The sequence below is a fragment of the Magnolia sinica genome, chromosome 1 (assembly GCF_029962835.1).
Source record: "Magnolia sinica isolate HGM2019 chromosome 1, MsV1, whole genome shotgun sequence".
Lineage (NCBI taxonomy): Eukaryota > Viridiplantae > Streptophyta > Magnoliopsida > Magnoliales > Magnoliaceae > Magnolia > Magnolia sinica.
In genome coordinates, this window is record NC_080573.1 from 120,861,028 (window position 1) to 120,876,951 (window position 15,924).

The window sequence follows — 15,924 nt, forward strand, 5'->3', positions numbered from 1 at the left end:
CCCTTCTTCCTTTCAAGGAGAGATGGCGCCGTGCCAACCTTCTCTGGTCGTGATGGGAAAAAGCCGCCCTTCTCTCCCTGTTTAGTCTCCGAGCACTGCCTCAGCTACGTGACATTCAAAAAATGAACCTCAGTTGCCTTCTGAGATGCTTCAGGCTACTGAGACGACAGGTGGCATGCAATCTGGGCCGCTTCATTTGATGGGCCTGTCTTAGACATCGGCAAGGGACCACATGGCTTGCATCTCGGTAGACGAGATTCAAGGGTGGGACACGTCCCTCACTCAGCCACCGAATCCTATTATAATGATGGAGAATTGTTGTCCTCCTTCCTCAAGCTGCAGCCCTTACACGTGGAGAGCCGAGATGGAACTCTCTTCGCCAGCTGGTGATAGTGCTCCTGCAATAGCACAACATGTTCGACCTCTTTATGGTGGTATGACGTCAGCTAGGTGGGGTTTTAATTGTTTTCTGGACAATTATCATGTTGCCGCTCTCTCTCCAAGAAATAGTATAACTAGCATGTTGCCAGTGCCTGACTTGGGCAGCCTGGTTTAGACAAGTGACACCAGTGCTTTAATGCAAGCCAGTGTCTGCTAGGATGAGTCAGCCTTAGAGCTCGATCAATCCAGCTTTTCAGGCCTAGTCAGGTCTGATGTTTCAGACTACAACACATGTTCACTTCAATTGGTTTGGGTCCTAATGATTTAGAGGTGGGCCTTTTATCAGATGACAATCCTCATGTGGATGTTTTCTCTCGTGTGAGAGGGGAGGAAGATCTTCCATGTGCGGAACCCTTCTTTAATTTTCATTTGCATGGTTCTCCTCCTTTATCCTCCACCTCTCCTATGATCTTTCATACTCCCCCCTCTCCAACTATTCCTTTGTTCCTTCCTATGGATAAGTCTCAGACTCCCACCACCTCGCCTTCGGGTATTGAGGTGCCGGGTGCTTTCGGTCCTCTCGCTCTAATCCATTCCCTTTCGCTCTTCTCGAAGATGCTCTGGACGCCTATTCCTTTATTCCTCCTTGTGGATAAGTCTCAGACTCCCATCGCCTCGTGTTTGGATCTTGAGGTGTCGAGTGCTTTCAGTCCTCTCACTTTGATCTATCTCCATTGATCACCCTTTCGCACTTGACCCTCACCTTCTCGAAGATGCTCTGGACATCCATTCCCCCAGTTGGCTGTGTGTGCGGACCATAGCTATTTTCTCCCCAGCTAGTCTCAATCTTCCATTCCACCTAAACTTATGGAATCATGGTGAGGCTATTAGGGGAAAGCGGTGGATAAGGGAGGTCATTAGCCATTATGGTACGTTTTGGGGAATGGTGTTCGATGATCGGGAGGAAGACTTTGTTGCCTTATTCCAACTCGTAAAAGAGAGCGGCCTTCGGATGATTTCAACCCAAATCCCCTGACATTCCCCGGTTCACCCCAAAGGAGGCAAGGAGCTAGCCAGCCCTCAGGGCTACTTGCAGCAGATTGTCTGGAGACATTCCAAGATGTGAGAGATGGGGTAGAGGGGCAAGGATAATTATCTACTCAAGATTCTTAGCCGGAATGTCTGTGGGCTTGAGTGCCCTCAAAAGTGTACTTGGGTAAAAAATATTTGTAAAAGGTCTAAAGCAAAGTTCATTGTTTTTCAAGAAACTAAACTCCGGAAGATTGACCGTGTTCTAGTCAAATCTTTATGGGGACTCTTAAAAGTGTTGAGTGGGAGGGCCTCGACGCGGTTGGTTCCACAAGAGGTACTCTAGTTCTATGGGACCCATGGATCTAAGCAAGGGAAGCTTACTGGAAGGGCCATTTCTCTATTTCCATGGCCTTTTGAGGGGTCTCCTCTGGTTTCAAATGAGTGTTTTCGAGGGTCTATGACACGAATTAGCCATCCCTTCAGCCTCTCTTGTGGGAGGAGCTAAATGTCGCTTCCTCTACATGGCAGCTCCATTGGCACGTAGGCAATGATTTCAATGTCGCCCGCCTTGCCCACCAAAAGCTCCATGGAGATCGGGTGACCAACAATATGGAAGGCTTTTCTAATTGGGTTATCAAGCATGCATTGGTTGATCTTCCTTTGGGAGCCGTTAGGTTCACTTGGTCAAATGGGCAAGCGAACCCAGCCATGTCTAAGCTGGATTGATTCCTTATCTCACATAGGTGGTTGGAATCCTTCCCCATGGCTTGTCAAAGGGGCCTTCCTAAACCTATTTTTGATCATTGTCCTATTCTTCTTGAGGTGGATGAGGTTGACTGGGGCCCAAAGCCTTTTAGATTCAAGTTAGCCTGGCTCGTAGTGAAGGGCTTCTAGGACTTGGTCTCAGGTTAGTAGTCCTCTTTTGTGGTTGCAAGCTTGCAGGTCGGGCAGGCTTCAAACTCTTCCATAAGATGAAGTTGTTGAAAGCCAAGCTGAAGGTTTGGAATGAAGAAGTGTTTATTCAAAGAGAGTTGGAGCTCGAATCCATTCTCCATGAGACCCAGCCACTAGACATCAAGGAGGAAGGTGGTCAGTTGCCCACTGATGAGAAGGCTTCTAGAGATAAGTTATCTGCTAATTATTGTGATTGAATTAAAGAGGAGATCAAATAGCGTCAGTGCTCTGGGGTTGTCTGGCTTAAGGAAGGCAATAAGAACACTAAGTTATTTTATGGTATAGCCAATGCCAAAGCTCAGGTCAATTACATCTCTCCCCTTTTGGTTAACGAGCCAAGGTTATCTGATAAGGCTTCTATTTGTGATGAAATTGTTAATTTCTATCAGAATTTACTCTTAGAAGAGTCCTAGGTGCGGTCGAATCTTGACAATTTATCCTTTGATCGTTTCTCCTCGAAGGAGGTGGCTAATCTTGAGGCACATGTTCACAAGGAGGAAGTCAAGGCTACAGCCTTGGGTTTAGAAAAGGAAAGCCATAGGGCCAAATGGGTTCCCTTTGGCTTTCTTCCAAGTCTTCTGGGAGGCAATCAAGCCAGATATTTTGGGTTTTGTTGAGGAATTCTTTGATTTTGGCATAATGCCTTCTGAGATGAGATACTCTTTCATCGCTCTGATTCCGAAGCTTCAAGGTGTAGAGTATTTGAAAGACTTCAAGCCTATTAATTTGATCATTAGTGTATAAAATTATTGTGAAGATTCTCAGTCAAAGACTGAGAGTTGTGCTTCCTAAGATGATTTCCTTATTCAAAGTGCTTCATTGCTGGGAGAGAGATCCTTGATAATGCGTTGATTGCTCATAAGTGTCTGGACTCCTATCATAGGGCTGGTAGGCAAGGTATTTTGTATAAATCGGATCTAGAAAAGGTATATGATCACATTGATTGGTCTTTCCTTAATTATATATTGGCTTGCATCAGATGTGTTTGGATTAAAGCTTTTGTTTCCTCGGCTAGGTTCTATGTCCTTGTTAACAGATCTCCATTTGGTTTCTTCTATGCTTTGAGGGGTCTTCATCAGGGGGGATCCCTTTTCTCCTTTCTTGTTTTCGGTGGTTTCTAAAGTCCTAAGTAGGATGTTGGTTAAGGGTCAATCAATTGGCCTCTTTTGGGGTTTTGACATTGAGAATGTCCCCCAGCACATCAGTCACCTTTAATTTGATGATGATACTCTTATTTTCTACAAGGCCGACGCATCCATTGTGGACAATCTCAACATCGGATGTTTTGAAATTGTTTTAGGCCTCAAGATTAATTTGGCCAAAAGTGAGTTGCTCAAAATTCACTTGTTTGAGGATGAGGTGGCTTGGTTACCTACAATTTTCAGTTGTCGAGCCAGGTCTCTTCCCTCTTCCTATCTTAGATTGCCCCTTTGTATTGGAAGGCCTGCTAAAAGCAGAATTATGTCCTTTTGGATGGTAAATCACTCTAATTAAGGCGGTCTTCTCCAATCTCTTTGTCTATTTTATGTCGTTATTCAAGTGTCCAAGGTCTGCCCTTGACAGGATTGCTAAACTTAGAAGGGATTTTCTTTGACAAGGAGTGTCTAAAGGTAAGTTCCACCTACTCAGTTGGAAGGAGGTTTGTAGACCCTTTGCCGAGGGCAATGCTGAAATTCATCCTCTTGATGATGTGAATTTTACCCTCTTGGGGAAATGGGTGTGGAGATTCGGAATCAAGGAAGAAAACTGGTGGAGGTCCATAGTTGCTAGAAAATATGGTTCATCAGTCATGGCTTGTTGGATAAAGGATCGTCTCTATATCGAGCGTCTTTGACTCTTTCCTCTGACAGTCGTCACTCATGTGGCTAGGAAAGTTTTATTTGGCATGGGATTTGCAGTGGATATGGATCAAGGGTCAGATCTAGGATGATATTTGGTGCAAGGACTCCTCGCTTGGAGATATTTTTCCTTCTCTGGACCACCTTTGCTCTTCTACTAATGTCTCAATAGACCATTACTTCTTGGGTTCTGGATCGGGAGGTGTCTAGACTCCTCCTTTCCATTGGGATTTGTCTACATAATCTCTTAGTCTTACAAATTACAGGAGACTATTCCCTTCCCTTCTTTAGCTAGAACTTCTACATCTTTATTAATAGATGAAACATCGCATTTAATCTATCCAGTTGATATTGGGTTCCACCCCCGCACGGAGGCAAGGGCGTCACCAGTGGTTTACCCAGAAACACTTGCTTGCTTGCTTGACTAAGTGAGGGTGAGGGTGAGGTAGCATGGGCATATTAAGGGTTTAAACTAAGAATTAGTAAAGCCCTTCGCCCGCCCTTCCTGTTCAAAACAATTCATAGCCTGTTCCAAATCCTAATGAGTATTTTAAGGGGGAGTTCGACGATTGAAACCCCGAAATTGAAGCTGGAGCAGAGCCTGTTCGAAAGTCGAAGCTTCTAGCTTTTGATCAAGGCCCACCCTCTATGTTCGTATAAGTAGGGGAATGTACTCTTGCAGGGAGTCTTTTGCCCCTTCAGGATCCCTTATTCTTTAACAGGCCGAAATTCTATCTAGACAGTTCCGCATGCGTCGCTTTCTTCGAGTTGTCTAATTCTAAATTCAATGACTTCCTTTTGTTTTGGTCTCGCGTGCAGGGGATCCATCCTTCTCTGAGAGTAAGACTCGCTGGTGTGGCTTAAGAATAAATAGGAGACCTTTTCGGTGAAGCATCTTTACTTGTTCATTATGGAGCTCTGGTCTTCTGCCTCCTATCATCATACTAGCCTTGTTTGGTCCTATGATTCTCCTCCAAAAGTGGCAGCCTTCACTTAGGTCGTTGGTAGGAACAGGATCCTTACTATCGATAATAGTTGCAAGAGGGCAATGGTGTTGCCTAGAGATGAGGAATCAGTGGACAACATGTTTATTCATTGCCCCTTTGCTTCGTTAGTTTGGTCGGTCATCCTATCTTCCTTCGAAGTGAGTTGGGTGATGTCGAGTTCAATAAAGAGCCTCTTCCTTTCTTAGCATGCTGGTCCAATTAGTAAGAAGGGAAAGACTCGGTGAAAGGGTACCCTCCTCACTGCCCTTTGGTCAATCTGGTGTGCAAGAAACAATCGTTGTTTTTGTATTAGGAGTGGCTCAATATCAGGGGTTATCGGTGGGGTTTTTTTGTTCATCAGGGATTGGATGCCCTCAAGGGACGTCCTTTTTGTTCTCCTTCTCTTTTTTTGCTCTATTGTTTCCTTTTCAACCTCTAGCCTTTAATAAAGTGTATTATCATTCAAACAAAAGGCCCCATGATGAATATGACCATGGTATAGTTTCATGAAGCATGGAGTGAAACAGCAACGTATTCGGGTGCCAAAAAGGGGAAGCTTCTATTTCAAAATTAGTATAAATAGGTAGGAAGTGGAAGTGGGAGTTGGAGCGAGAATCCGAAGCACGATTCAAAGTGGGAGTTGGAGCGAGAATTCGAAGCACGATTCAAAGTGGGAGTGGCGCCTAGTTAGAAGGATCCTGCAACTAGTTATTTGAATATCAATATCAATGCCTATATGGCACCATTGGGATACAAAAACATATCAATATCGCATGGGAAATATTGCATGCATCGTAGAATGTATCATTGTTTTTTTTAAAAACATTGGGAAAAATTGGGAAATTGATTTAATTTTTCAATGAAACTTCAATGGATGTTATAAATTTTTTATTTTTTATTTTTATTTCTTTTAAAGGACATTGTTACATAAAACAAGTATATAAAATAAGTTTTCTTTGTACAGGGTCCTAAACCATGCATTCTCTGATAGAAGCGACACGATTAGATCCAAGATGGGTTCATTGAATGTATGTAATATTTCTATAATGCAATAACTTATTAGCATATGGAATATATTAATTAGTTGCACTAAATCTGTTCTACAATGCATGATGCAACTATTTAAAAAATATTTTTTTACTTTTTTTTATAGTTTTTGAAAATAAATAAATGAGTGGGAGGTAACATTAAGATCAACATACACTCGTCAATACAAAAATATTACGAACAATTTTTTGTTGGTTAGTATAATTTCATATATATATATATATATATATATATATATATAATTCCAAAAACTTCCGTCAATCTATAGAGCTAATAAGCACTCTCACATGATTTTTCCATACCCTAACTGTAAATAAATAAGTGAAATTAGGAAATTTTCAGATTTTCCCCAATTTTTTTCATTTTTACCAATATAAAAAATCAAAGTTAAAATTCCATGATTGAGCGTCAAAAACATGCAAAATCACGGGTTACTAAGTTAGTTCCACTGATTCTAAGCGATTTATAAAAAGAAAACACTTTAAATTATCAGGAAAAAATAACTCACCAATTGGGTTCTGACCCATCTCTAATCTTGCCCCACCCAAATCCTCTTCTCTACTAAACAACTCAAAAGGACTTGTCGAAATCCTCTTAGGAATGTAATCTCCAAAAAAAAAATGAGAGAAAAAGGGATTTTCTTCTGATTTTTCCTTCTTTTTTTTTCTGCAAAGGGGTTGTTTTTGTCGATATCGTGAATACACATCACATGTATCAACGATATCAGGGACTTTTATATATGTATCGATACATCGTCAATGCATTACGATATATTGGGTGATATGGGGAAGTTTTACAGCTTCCCCCTGGTTTAGTATTGGCGGCATGCAATACCGATAGTATCGGCCGATATATCGGCTAATGTATCGATATTTAAATCACTGCCTGCAACTAAGGACCATACACAAAAATTAGATTGTCTACTGGTGAAGGTGACGCATGGACATTGAATGCACCATTGACAAATTTCTTAGACCATCCATTTTTTTCATGTAGGGAGGCCCGTCTTATGAGTGGACCAACCAGATTGAACATATGGCCATTGTGCATTGTTCAGATGTCCACACAGCATGTGCGCTACACGTAAAGTTGCATGTTGGGCTAGCAAACATCAAGTGAACTCAAGAAACAAAGCATCCCCATCACATCGCAAATCTGTGACATACTTTCGAGATTTAAGTTGGCGCTCAGCCTCCTCCGATCTCATTTTCACATGGTTCTTGGTAGATTCATCCAAAATGCGTTGTACATTTAGCTTGCGCCACGCAGATCCTGATTCAACAAGCAAACCATTCCCGTCCTCTCCACTTCGACGTTCCTCATAAATATCGCAGTCACCCATTTCACGTGACCATGTAAATCTGAAGTCCTTGCCACCAACTTCAATAACCTAATGCAAACATAAGACTTTGTAAAGCTTAAGTAGCTAAAGAGGGGGGAGGGAAAAAGCAAAAATCACAGATATAAGACCACATATGGATAATCGCAACACTGATAGGACTCGCAATCCACAAGAGTCATTGATCAATCACAGGAAACAAAGAGCACATACAGTGAACTAATATACGTGCAAACTTTCACTAAGGAAACTTTTTGTTTGATTTCACTAGCACATATAGGATCATACGCAAGCAGACAAATCGACGGGTTTCTCCTGGTATTACAAACTCAAACCAAAGTAATGAATGCTATAACATGGTCTTCATATCATACTTCCCAAGAGTGGCATTCTGCCATGGTAAAATGAACCAATAAACGAGTCTTTCTCGTGATTTAGATGTGCATGCATAATTAGGTAGCTCACACATTTATACAACGCTGATGTCAAGCTTAAAAGAATGCCAATTTGCCGCACACCTGCAAGGTGCCTATATTGTGCCAAAAGGTCCACTGTGGATTTTCAAAACTAGGGTGAGAGGAAGGCTGGAGGGGCCAACTATTTTCCCCACTAATCCTTTGAAACAAGTATTAACATGACAGTAAATCACTTGACTGATTAGCCATAATTGGTATGTGCACAAATTACTTTTAGAAAAACTGATGTCATTAGATAGAGGTGATACATTTACCATTCCTTAACTGATTATTCATATCAAATGAAATATAACAGAAAATGTAGAGCATTTAACTATGGTTCCAACTTCCAAGTGCAAGGCATGAGCTTTTTTTCTTTTTTCTTTTTTTGAATGGTGTTGAATTTATTTCAAAAAGGCCAAAAGCCTAAAGAATAGGAGGAAAAAAAAAAAAAAAAACTACAAAGCTGCCCAATTGTCATGAAATTGATCTGCCACTATCATTTTGGATTCGATATCCCATTCCGAAACCAGTCCTATTGCTAACTTGCAAACTTCCGAAAAAAGACCTATACGGTTCCTAAAACACTGATTGTTCCTTTCCCGCCATATTACTCAGATCCTAACCAAAAAACAAAGACGCCATATCTTCTTTCCTACTTTTCCTTTGCCCCCGTCATGCCAAGACAAAAAGAAAACAACAATAGAAGCCAGCATAACCCATTGGGCTCCAAATTTTCCAAGAAAAGTATCCCACACCTTCTTGCCAAAATTGCAATGTAGGAAGAGATGAGCCATCAATTCTTCGTCTTGATAACATAGTAGACACACGTTCGGAAGGAGCATTCTTCTCTTGCACAAATTGTTGACCGTAAGCAATTTATTTCTTCCCATTAACCAAGCTAAAGCAGCTACCTTCGGGGGAGCGTCATATCGCCATACATATGCTATGTGACTCACCTCAGAAGCATTTAAACTGCTGGTAATCATTCGGTACAAAGATTTAACTGAAAACCTTCCAGACTTTTCTTCTAACCATCTCGTTGAATCCCTTTGAGAAATACCAAGCAAACTGTACTCAAAACTTTCAATAATCTCAAATACTCTTCCAACTTTTCTTCATACAAATTCCTCCTACAAAGAGAGGCCCAAATAACTTCCTCACCAAGGAGAGAATAACATCTCGCCAGAGGCAAGTTTCCCTCCAATGATAATCTTGCTAGAAGGGGAAGACTCTCCTTCAACTTTTTTTCCCTCAAGCCAAACATCTTCCCAAAACCTTATCCCCTCACCATTCCCAAAGTAAACCCCAGTCATTCCCAAACCTTGCTCTTTAAAAAGGCTACCGCTTTCTAAAGGGTTGATGCTCTATACAATGATGATGTCTTTATCCACCAAGATCCCTCTTGAACCCCATATTTCATACTCACTACCTCCCTCCATAAGCTACCCTCTTCGACCCCAAATCTCCACAATCATTTACCCAATAACGCTAAATTCATCTCTCCCAAAAGCCTCAACCCGGCTCCCCCTTGATCCCAAGGTTTGCATGCTTCTTCCCACTACATAAGATGAAACTTTTGTTTATCTTCCATTCCCCTCCATAAGAAATCCCTTCTAATCTTTTCAAGCTTATCGACCACCCCCTTTGGACACCTGAATAATGACATATAATATACCTGTAAATTGGACATTGCTGCCTTAATCGGCATTAATCTTTCCCGCTTTCCTATATATAACGGTAGTCCAAGATATGAGGTCAGAAACGAACCTTCTCTACACCCGAAAATCAAAGCAAAAGAGACTACCTCTTCCCTTGATAAACCAACTCCTAAAAGTTCACTTTTATCGGAATTGACCTTTAATCCCAACACCACCTCAAAACAAACAACTATCATACGCAAATTATTTATTTCTAATTCATCTACCTTACACGTGAGCAAAGTATCATCTGCGTATTGTAAAATATACCATAGATAATTTGTTGTGGCATATATTCTGCTTAATATACCATAGATTGAAACAACAGTTTCCAGCTTCAATCGCTGATAGAATTGAAAATTGTCAAAGGGACGGTTTGTGGAATGGTAGGGCAGCAAAAGGGAAAGTATCACCTAGTCCAACGGGAAGATGCTTGTAAGTCAAAAAAGAATAGAGAGCGGGGTACTAGAAATCTTATACATATGAATAATGCCTTTTGGGGACATGGCTTTGGAGATTTTTGCAAGAGGGGACCTCTTTATGGAAGCAAGTCATTGGGGCTAGATATGGCATCAGCTGCAATGGTTGAGATCCTAGAACGAGAAGACTTCTCTTGCTCTTTCGAATCTGGAGAGCTATTCAAAGGCTGGTCCGAGCTTTTTGGGAAGGTAGCAGATACGTAGGGGCGTACACGAACCGAGCTAGCTCGGTTAGCTCGCTCGACTCGACTCGAAAAAGCTCGATTCGACTCAGTTCGAAGCCGAGTTCAAGCTGATTTTTTGAGCTTGAAAATGAGTTCGAGCCGAGTTCGAGCTGGCCCCAGCTCAACTCGACTCGGATCGAACCAGTTCCTTGACTCGGTTACTTTGATATTGATGTTGCTCACCAAGTGTTTGATGAAATGACTCAACGAAGTGTGGCTGGTGGCAAGGAAGGTATGTACATGAAATAAATACCCTTTTTTCTTGGTTTTTATGTTGCTTAGAAGATATTTGATAAAATACCTTGAAAACCATTGCTGTTATTTCCCATACAGTGGGATTTTGAAGGTGCAGTCTAGGTGTTTGTGGAAATGCTGCACAAGCGAACTCAACTCGATCTTGGGTCGAACTCAGCTCGAACTGGTCTGAGCTACTAACCGAACCGAGCTGAGCTAGCCAACCAGGCTCAAGGACCGAGCCAAGCCGAGTTCGAGCTAAGGTTAGCTAGTGGCCGAGCCGAGTCGAGCTGAGGCCAGCTCGACTCGGTTCGACTCGATGTACACCCCTAGATACATGGTTTGCGATGGCTCTAAGATTCGGTTATGAGAGGAAACATGGTGTTCGAATAGACCATTGCAATGGGTTCGGTATTTTATATAAACTAGTGGTTTTTTTTTTTGTTTTTTTTTTTTTAAGTACCAGTGCATGTTTCTTCTCTAGGGAGAGTGGGAGTCCGATTACATGCCAAAACAGATTCCATATAAAGGGGGTTGATGAACCTAATGATGAAATTGGCTCCCATACCAACCTTCTCATTTTAAAGGGGTGTATATTCCAGCTAATGGGAAGGACAAAAGAATTTGGAAACGGGAAGCTCTCTAAATTTTGAAGGTCAAGTCTTTCTACAAGTTCCTCTTTGGTGAATCAGTGTTAAGGCTTCCCACTAATTCGATTTGGAGGATGGAGTCCCCCCAAGAATTGCTAGCATTTGCTAGTTGCTGACTTGAATAAAAATTCTCGCTTTGGATCATCTAAGGAGTGGGCAAAAGGTTATTATGAATTGATGTAATTCTAGTGCTCTACTTTGCAGCTCTTTGAGGTGTCATGCTCTATGCTTGGATCAATTGATAGATTTTTAGACACTTGGAACTTGGGGTTTGGGCATCCTAGAGAAAGCACTCTTTGGTATCTGGCAGTCTCTGCAGTTTGATTGGTGGTTTCACATGAAAGGAACAACAAGGCTTCCAACAACAAATGTTCTAGCAGCGGAAGGGTAGCATACGGCACGAGAGAGTTCATGATTGCATGGACTCTTATGACCAAAGAATTCTTTGGTTGCCAACCCAATTTGCTTATGAGGTGCATTCAGAAGCTATTCAAGAGAGAATAGCTCCTCGTGAGCAGTGTTTTTCCTTAGGCCCTCCACCAAGTGGAATGTGGAAGCTGAATTTTGGCAAGAGTAAGAAAATGAGTACAACAATCTGATCAAAGGGAAGCGGATTGGCTGGTGTGTTGACGTCACCAAGTTTTGTGGGTCCCATCATGAGGTATGTGTTATATCCAAATAGTCCATCCATTTGGTGAGCTCATCATAAGGCTTTGAACCAAAAAATAAGACAGATCCAAAGATCGCGTGGACCACAATGCAAAAAGCAGTGAGGGATTGAACGTCTACCATTGAAACCCTTTTGGGGATCACATGAGTTTTGGATTAATATGATATTTATTTCTCCTCTTCATCCAAGTCTGTGTAACCTTATGAACAAATTGGATGGAAAATAAACATTATGGTGGACCCTATGAATGTTTTAACAGAGAGAATCATTGTCCCCACTGCTATTTGTGGTGTGGTCCACTTCAGCTTTGGATATGACTCATTTTTTGGCTAATGCTCTAAAATGATCTCACCAAATGAATGAACGGTGTGGATATAATAAATACATCATTGTAGGGCCCATGTAAATTTGATCTCCTTCGAACTGTTCTTACAACTCGGAGCTCGAGGAGCATCAACGCTCATCTTCGCACGACACATACCCACACCAACCAGGTCGGTGGTGTGTGGTACACCAGCCAATCCGCTTCTGATCAAAGAGTTTGATAATGAGTATAACAATCTGATCTGCAGATAACTAACCCAAGTTTCATAACTCTCAGTTAAGTGATTCTTTCCAAACACCATTTCTTCAACTGCTAACCACAAGAAACAAATCTATAATATAACATCTAATTCCAAGAGTGCGGTCTTCTACATAAAACTTCAATCCAATCGACATGAGAAATTGAACTATGCAACTTATACAAAACCCATTTCAAAAAACTACCAAAAATAACCGATAAAAGCAACATTCAGCCCAATAACAAAAAGGAATTCAATTTGCTTATGTAAACGGGCTTTGATCCGAAATGGGTGGCTGAAATTTAACCCAATTCACAGTGACAGAAAATCCATGTAAAATATGTAGTATAGCTGTTTGATCTTGTACAGCTAGGATTTTTCTCTTTGCTAATATATTGTATGTGCTAATATATATAAAAATAAATAAAAAATACTGTAGAAAATGGAATGCGGGGGAGATGATGGATGCTTACGTTCCCGGAAGAGTTGTTGGGATTGGAATCGAACTTGATGCGGGCGGTGCCGCCCTGGGCCTCGACGCGCCGGATCTCTTCAACGAGGTCGGGCGTGAGACGGATGATCATGCCGAAGGCGAGGGGATCGGACGAGACGAGGCTGAAGGTCTCCTCGGGCGCGGGCGGGGCGGGGCGGGGTCCAGGCCCGCCGTGGCGGTTGCCGATCGGGCGAGGGCAGCCCGAAGGGCGGTGAGGGGCCGGAGGCGGAGGGAGAGGAGTGTGGAGCCCACGCTTCGGTGCTCCTCCTCGGCCACCACCTCCACCGCCCCTTCCGTACTTTCCCGAATTTCCGTACATCTTTCCCAGCTTTTTTTTTTTTTTTTCCCTCTGGCTGTAAACCTACATCCCTGGCGTGGTTTGGGTTAATCGGAGAAAGGAGGTGTCGGGAGAGGGAGAAGAGGTGAAGCTTCCTTGGTTTCGTCTCTCGATTGGGTACGAGGGCCTGTCCTGAGCTCGGCACGGACGCCAATTGCCTGTGCCCTCCGCCGTCGGAAGCTATCTGGGACCCACGTAGATGTCCGTGAGAAATCCACTCCGTCCATCAGTTTCTCAAGATCAAAATAGGATGGAATTCCAAACCTTAGACAGATCAGAAAATCAGGTGGACCACGCCACAAGAAACAGTGGGGATTGAACATCCGCCATTCGAAACATTGTGGGGCCACAAAAGCTTTGGATCAAGATGAAATTTGCGCCTACAGTTTCACCCAGGGGTAATAACCTTGCGAACGGTTGCATATAAATATCCTCGTCTGCTCAGGAAGGTTTCAACACTGATATTTCCATTATCACTGCTTGCGGTCGTGTGGCCCACCTGAGTGTTGGATCTGCCCCTTATTTTTAGATTCTTCACTCCTGTGAGGTTGAGAAAATGATGGATAGATTGGATTTCTCACCGGAATCTATCCAGCCCCACATAACTTCCGACCACCTGAACTTCCTATGCAGGAGGGCGCAGGCGGCTAGGGGCGTACACGAACCCGGCTGGATTGGTTAGCTCGCTCGACTGACTCAAAAAAGCCTGATTCGACTCAGTTCGAAGCTGAGTCCGAGACGAGTCGAACTGATCTTTTGAGCTCAAAAATAATTTAGAGCAGTGCTCGAGCAGGCCCCAGCTCAACTCGACTCGGAAAGGATCTAAGTTCAAATTGAACTTGGATCGAACCAGTTTGGTGACTTAGTTACTTTGCCATTGATGTTACTCAGAAGTGTTTAGTAAAATGGCTCAACGAAGTATGGCAGGTGGTAAGGAAGGTATGTACATGAAACAAATATCTTTTTTTTCTTAGTTTTTTTTTTATTTTTATGTTGCTTAAAAGGTGTTTAATAAAATACGTGTAAAACCCATTGCTTCTGTTTCACATACGAAGAGATCTTGAAGGTGAGGTATAGGTGTTTGTCAATATGCCACAATGGCAAACTCGGCTCGACCTTGTCTTGAACTAGCCCGAGTTGCTGATCAAACCATGCCAAGCTGAGCTGAGTTCGAGCTGAGGTCGGCTAGTGGCCGAGGCAAGTCGAGCTGAGGCTAGTTTGACTCGGTTCGACTCGATGTACACCCCTACAGGCAGGTCCCACAGATAGGGGCTCTGTCAGCCCATGGTGATATAAGGATTTTATCCACATTGTTCATCCATTTTACCATATCGTTTGAGGATATATTCTCAAAAATGAGGTAGATCGGAGAGCCGGTCAGCTAGTGACCTTGCCATTAGCCAATGGTCAGTGGTTGAGTATGCGTTTCATCCATGTTGTTCATCTATTTTTGTAGATTATTTTATGAAATGAGCTATAAAAAAAAAAAAACAAGGTATATTTCAATCTCAAGTGGACCACATCACAAGAAAGAGTGTTGATTGAATGTTCAACATTAAAAACTTCTTGGGGCATAAAATTTTCGATCAAGCTCGTCTTTGTTTTCCCCTTCATCTATGTCTGCATGACCTAATTAACAGATTGGATGTCAAATAAACAGGACAGTGGGCCTTAGGATTATTTTAATTGTGGGTATTCAATTACTATTGTTTTCCTGTAGTATGGTCCACTTAATATTTATATTCCTCTCATTTTTTGTATTACACCCTAAAATGATTTTAAAAAATGAATAGACAGCCTGGATAAAACACATACTTTATAGTAGAGCCCACGGAGCATCCACCACTAGCAACCAGGAGAGTGGCAACGACACTAGCCAAACCGCGTCCAGTAGGTCCAAGGCTGAAGTGGACCACACAAAGGGGATTGAACGCCCACCATTAAAAACTTAGGGAGCCCCGGATGCTTACTGATATTTGTGTTTTCTTATGAACAGATTCAAGCGGTGGACATCATTACCCCCACTGCTTCTAGTGGTGTGGTTCGCTTGAGCCTTGGACCTGCCTCATTTTTAGGATTAATTCCTAAAATGATATAGCAGTATGGATGGAGGGCATGGATAAAACCAACACATCAGTAGCCCCACAGAGCCCTTACCTGTGCCGAGCTCGGGACAGGTGGAGGTAGTACCCAATGCGCATCCAAAGAAAGTACTTTGCACTCCGACGGTTTTGAAGCTTGGCGGAGCTCACCGAGAATGCGGCCCACTGTCCGTAGCCCACGCTTTTAAACGTGCATAACTTCTATGGTAGGTAGGTTCGGCATGGCCCACCCTAGCCTGCAAACGAATGCACAGAGGAACACAAAGTCCAGGCAACGGCTAGGATTGCTCAGGGTGGGAGTACACACGGTGTGGGGTTCATAAGATGAATAGATCCAATCGCCTGAGAAGGTCTGCAGGGCATATCTGACAGTGGATTCCATATCATGGATTAGCCATGGCCATGAGACCATGCTAAATGACTATGCCGTTGGGATGCAA

General features: G+C 42.6%; 1 protein-coding gene across 1 annotated transcript in view; it reads right to left on the bottom strand.

Moving 5' to 3' along the window:
• Positions 1–13,747, bottom strand: part of LOC131256127 (uncharacterized) — a 31,077-nt gene extending 17,330 nt beyond the window's left edge. Inside the window, exons 1-2 of the mRNA XM_058257180.1 lie at positions 13,026–13,747; positions 7,405–7,628 (exon numbers count right to left, since the gene is read on the bottom strand). Of these exons, the coding sequence (XP_058113163.1) occupies positions 7,405–7,628; positions 13,026–13,364 (563 nt within the window). The 5' untranslated portion in view covers positions 13,365–13,747. The remainder of the gene's footprint in view (positions 1–7,404; positions 7,629–13,025) is intronic.
• Between the last annotated feature and the right edge of the window lie 2,177 nt (positions 13,748–15,924).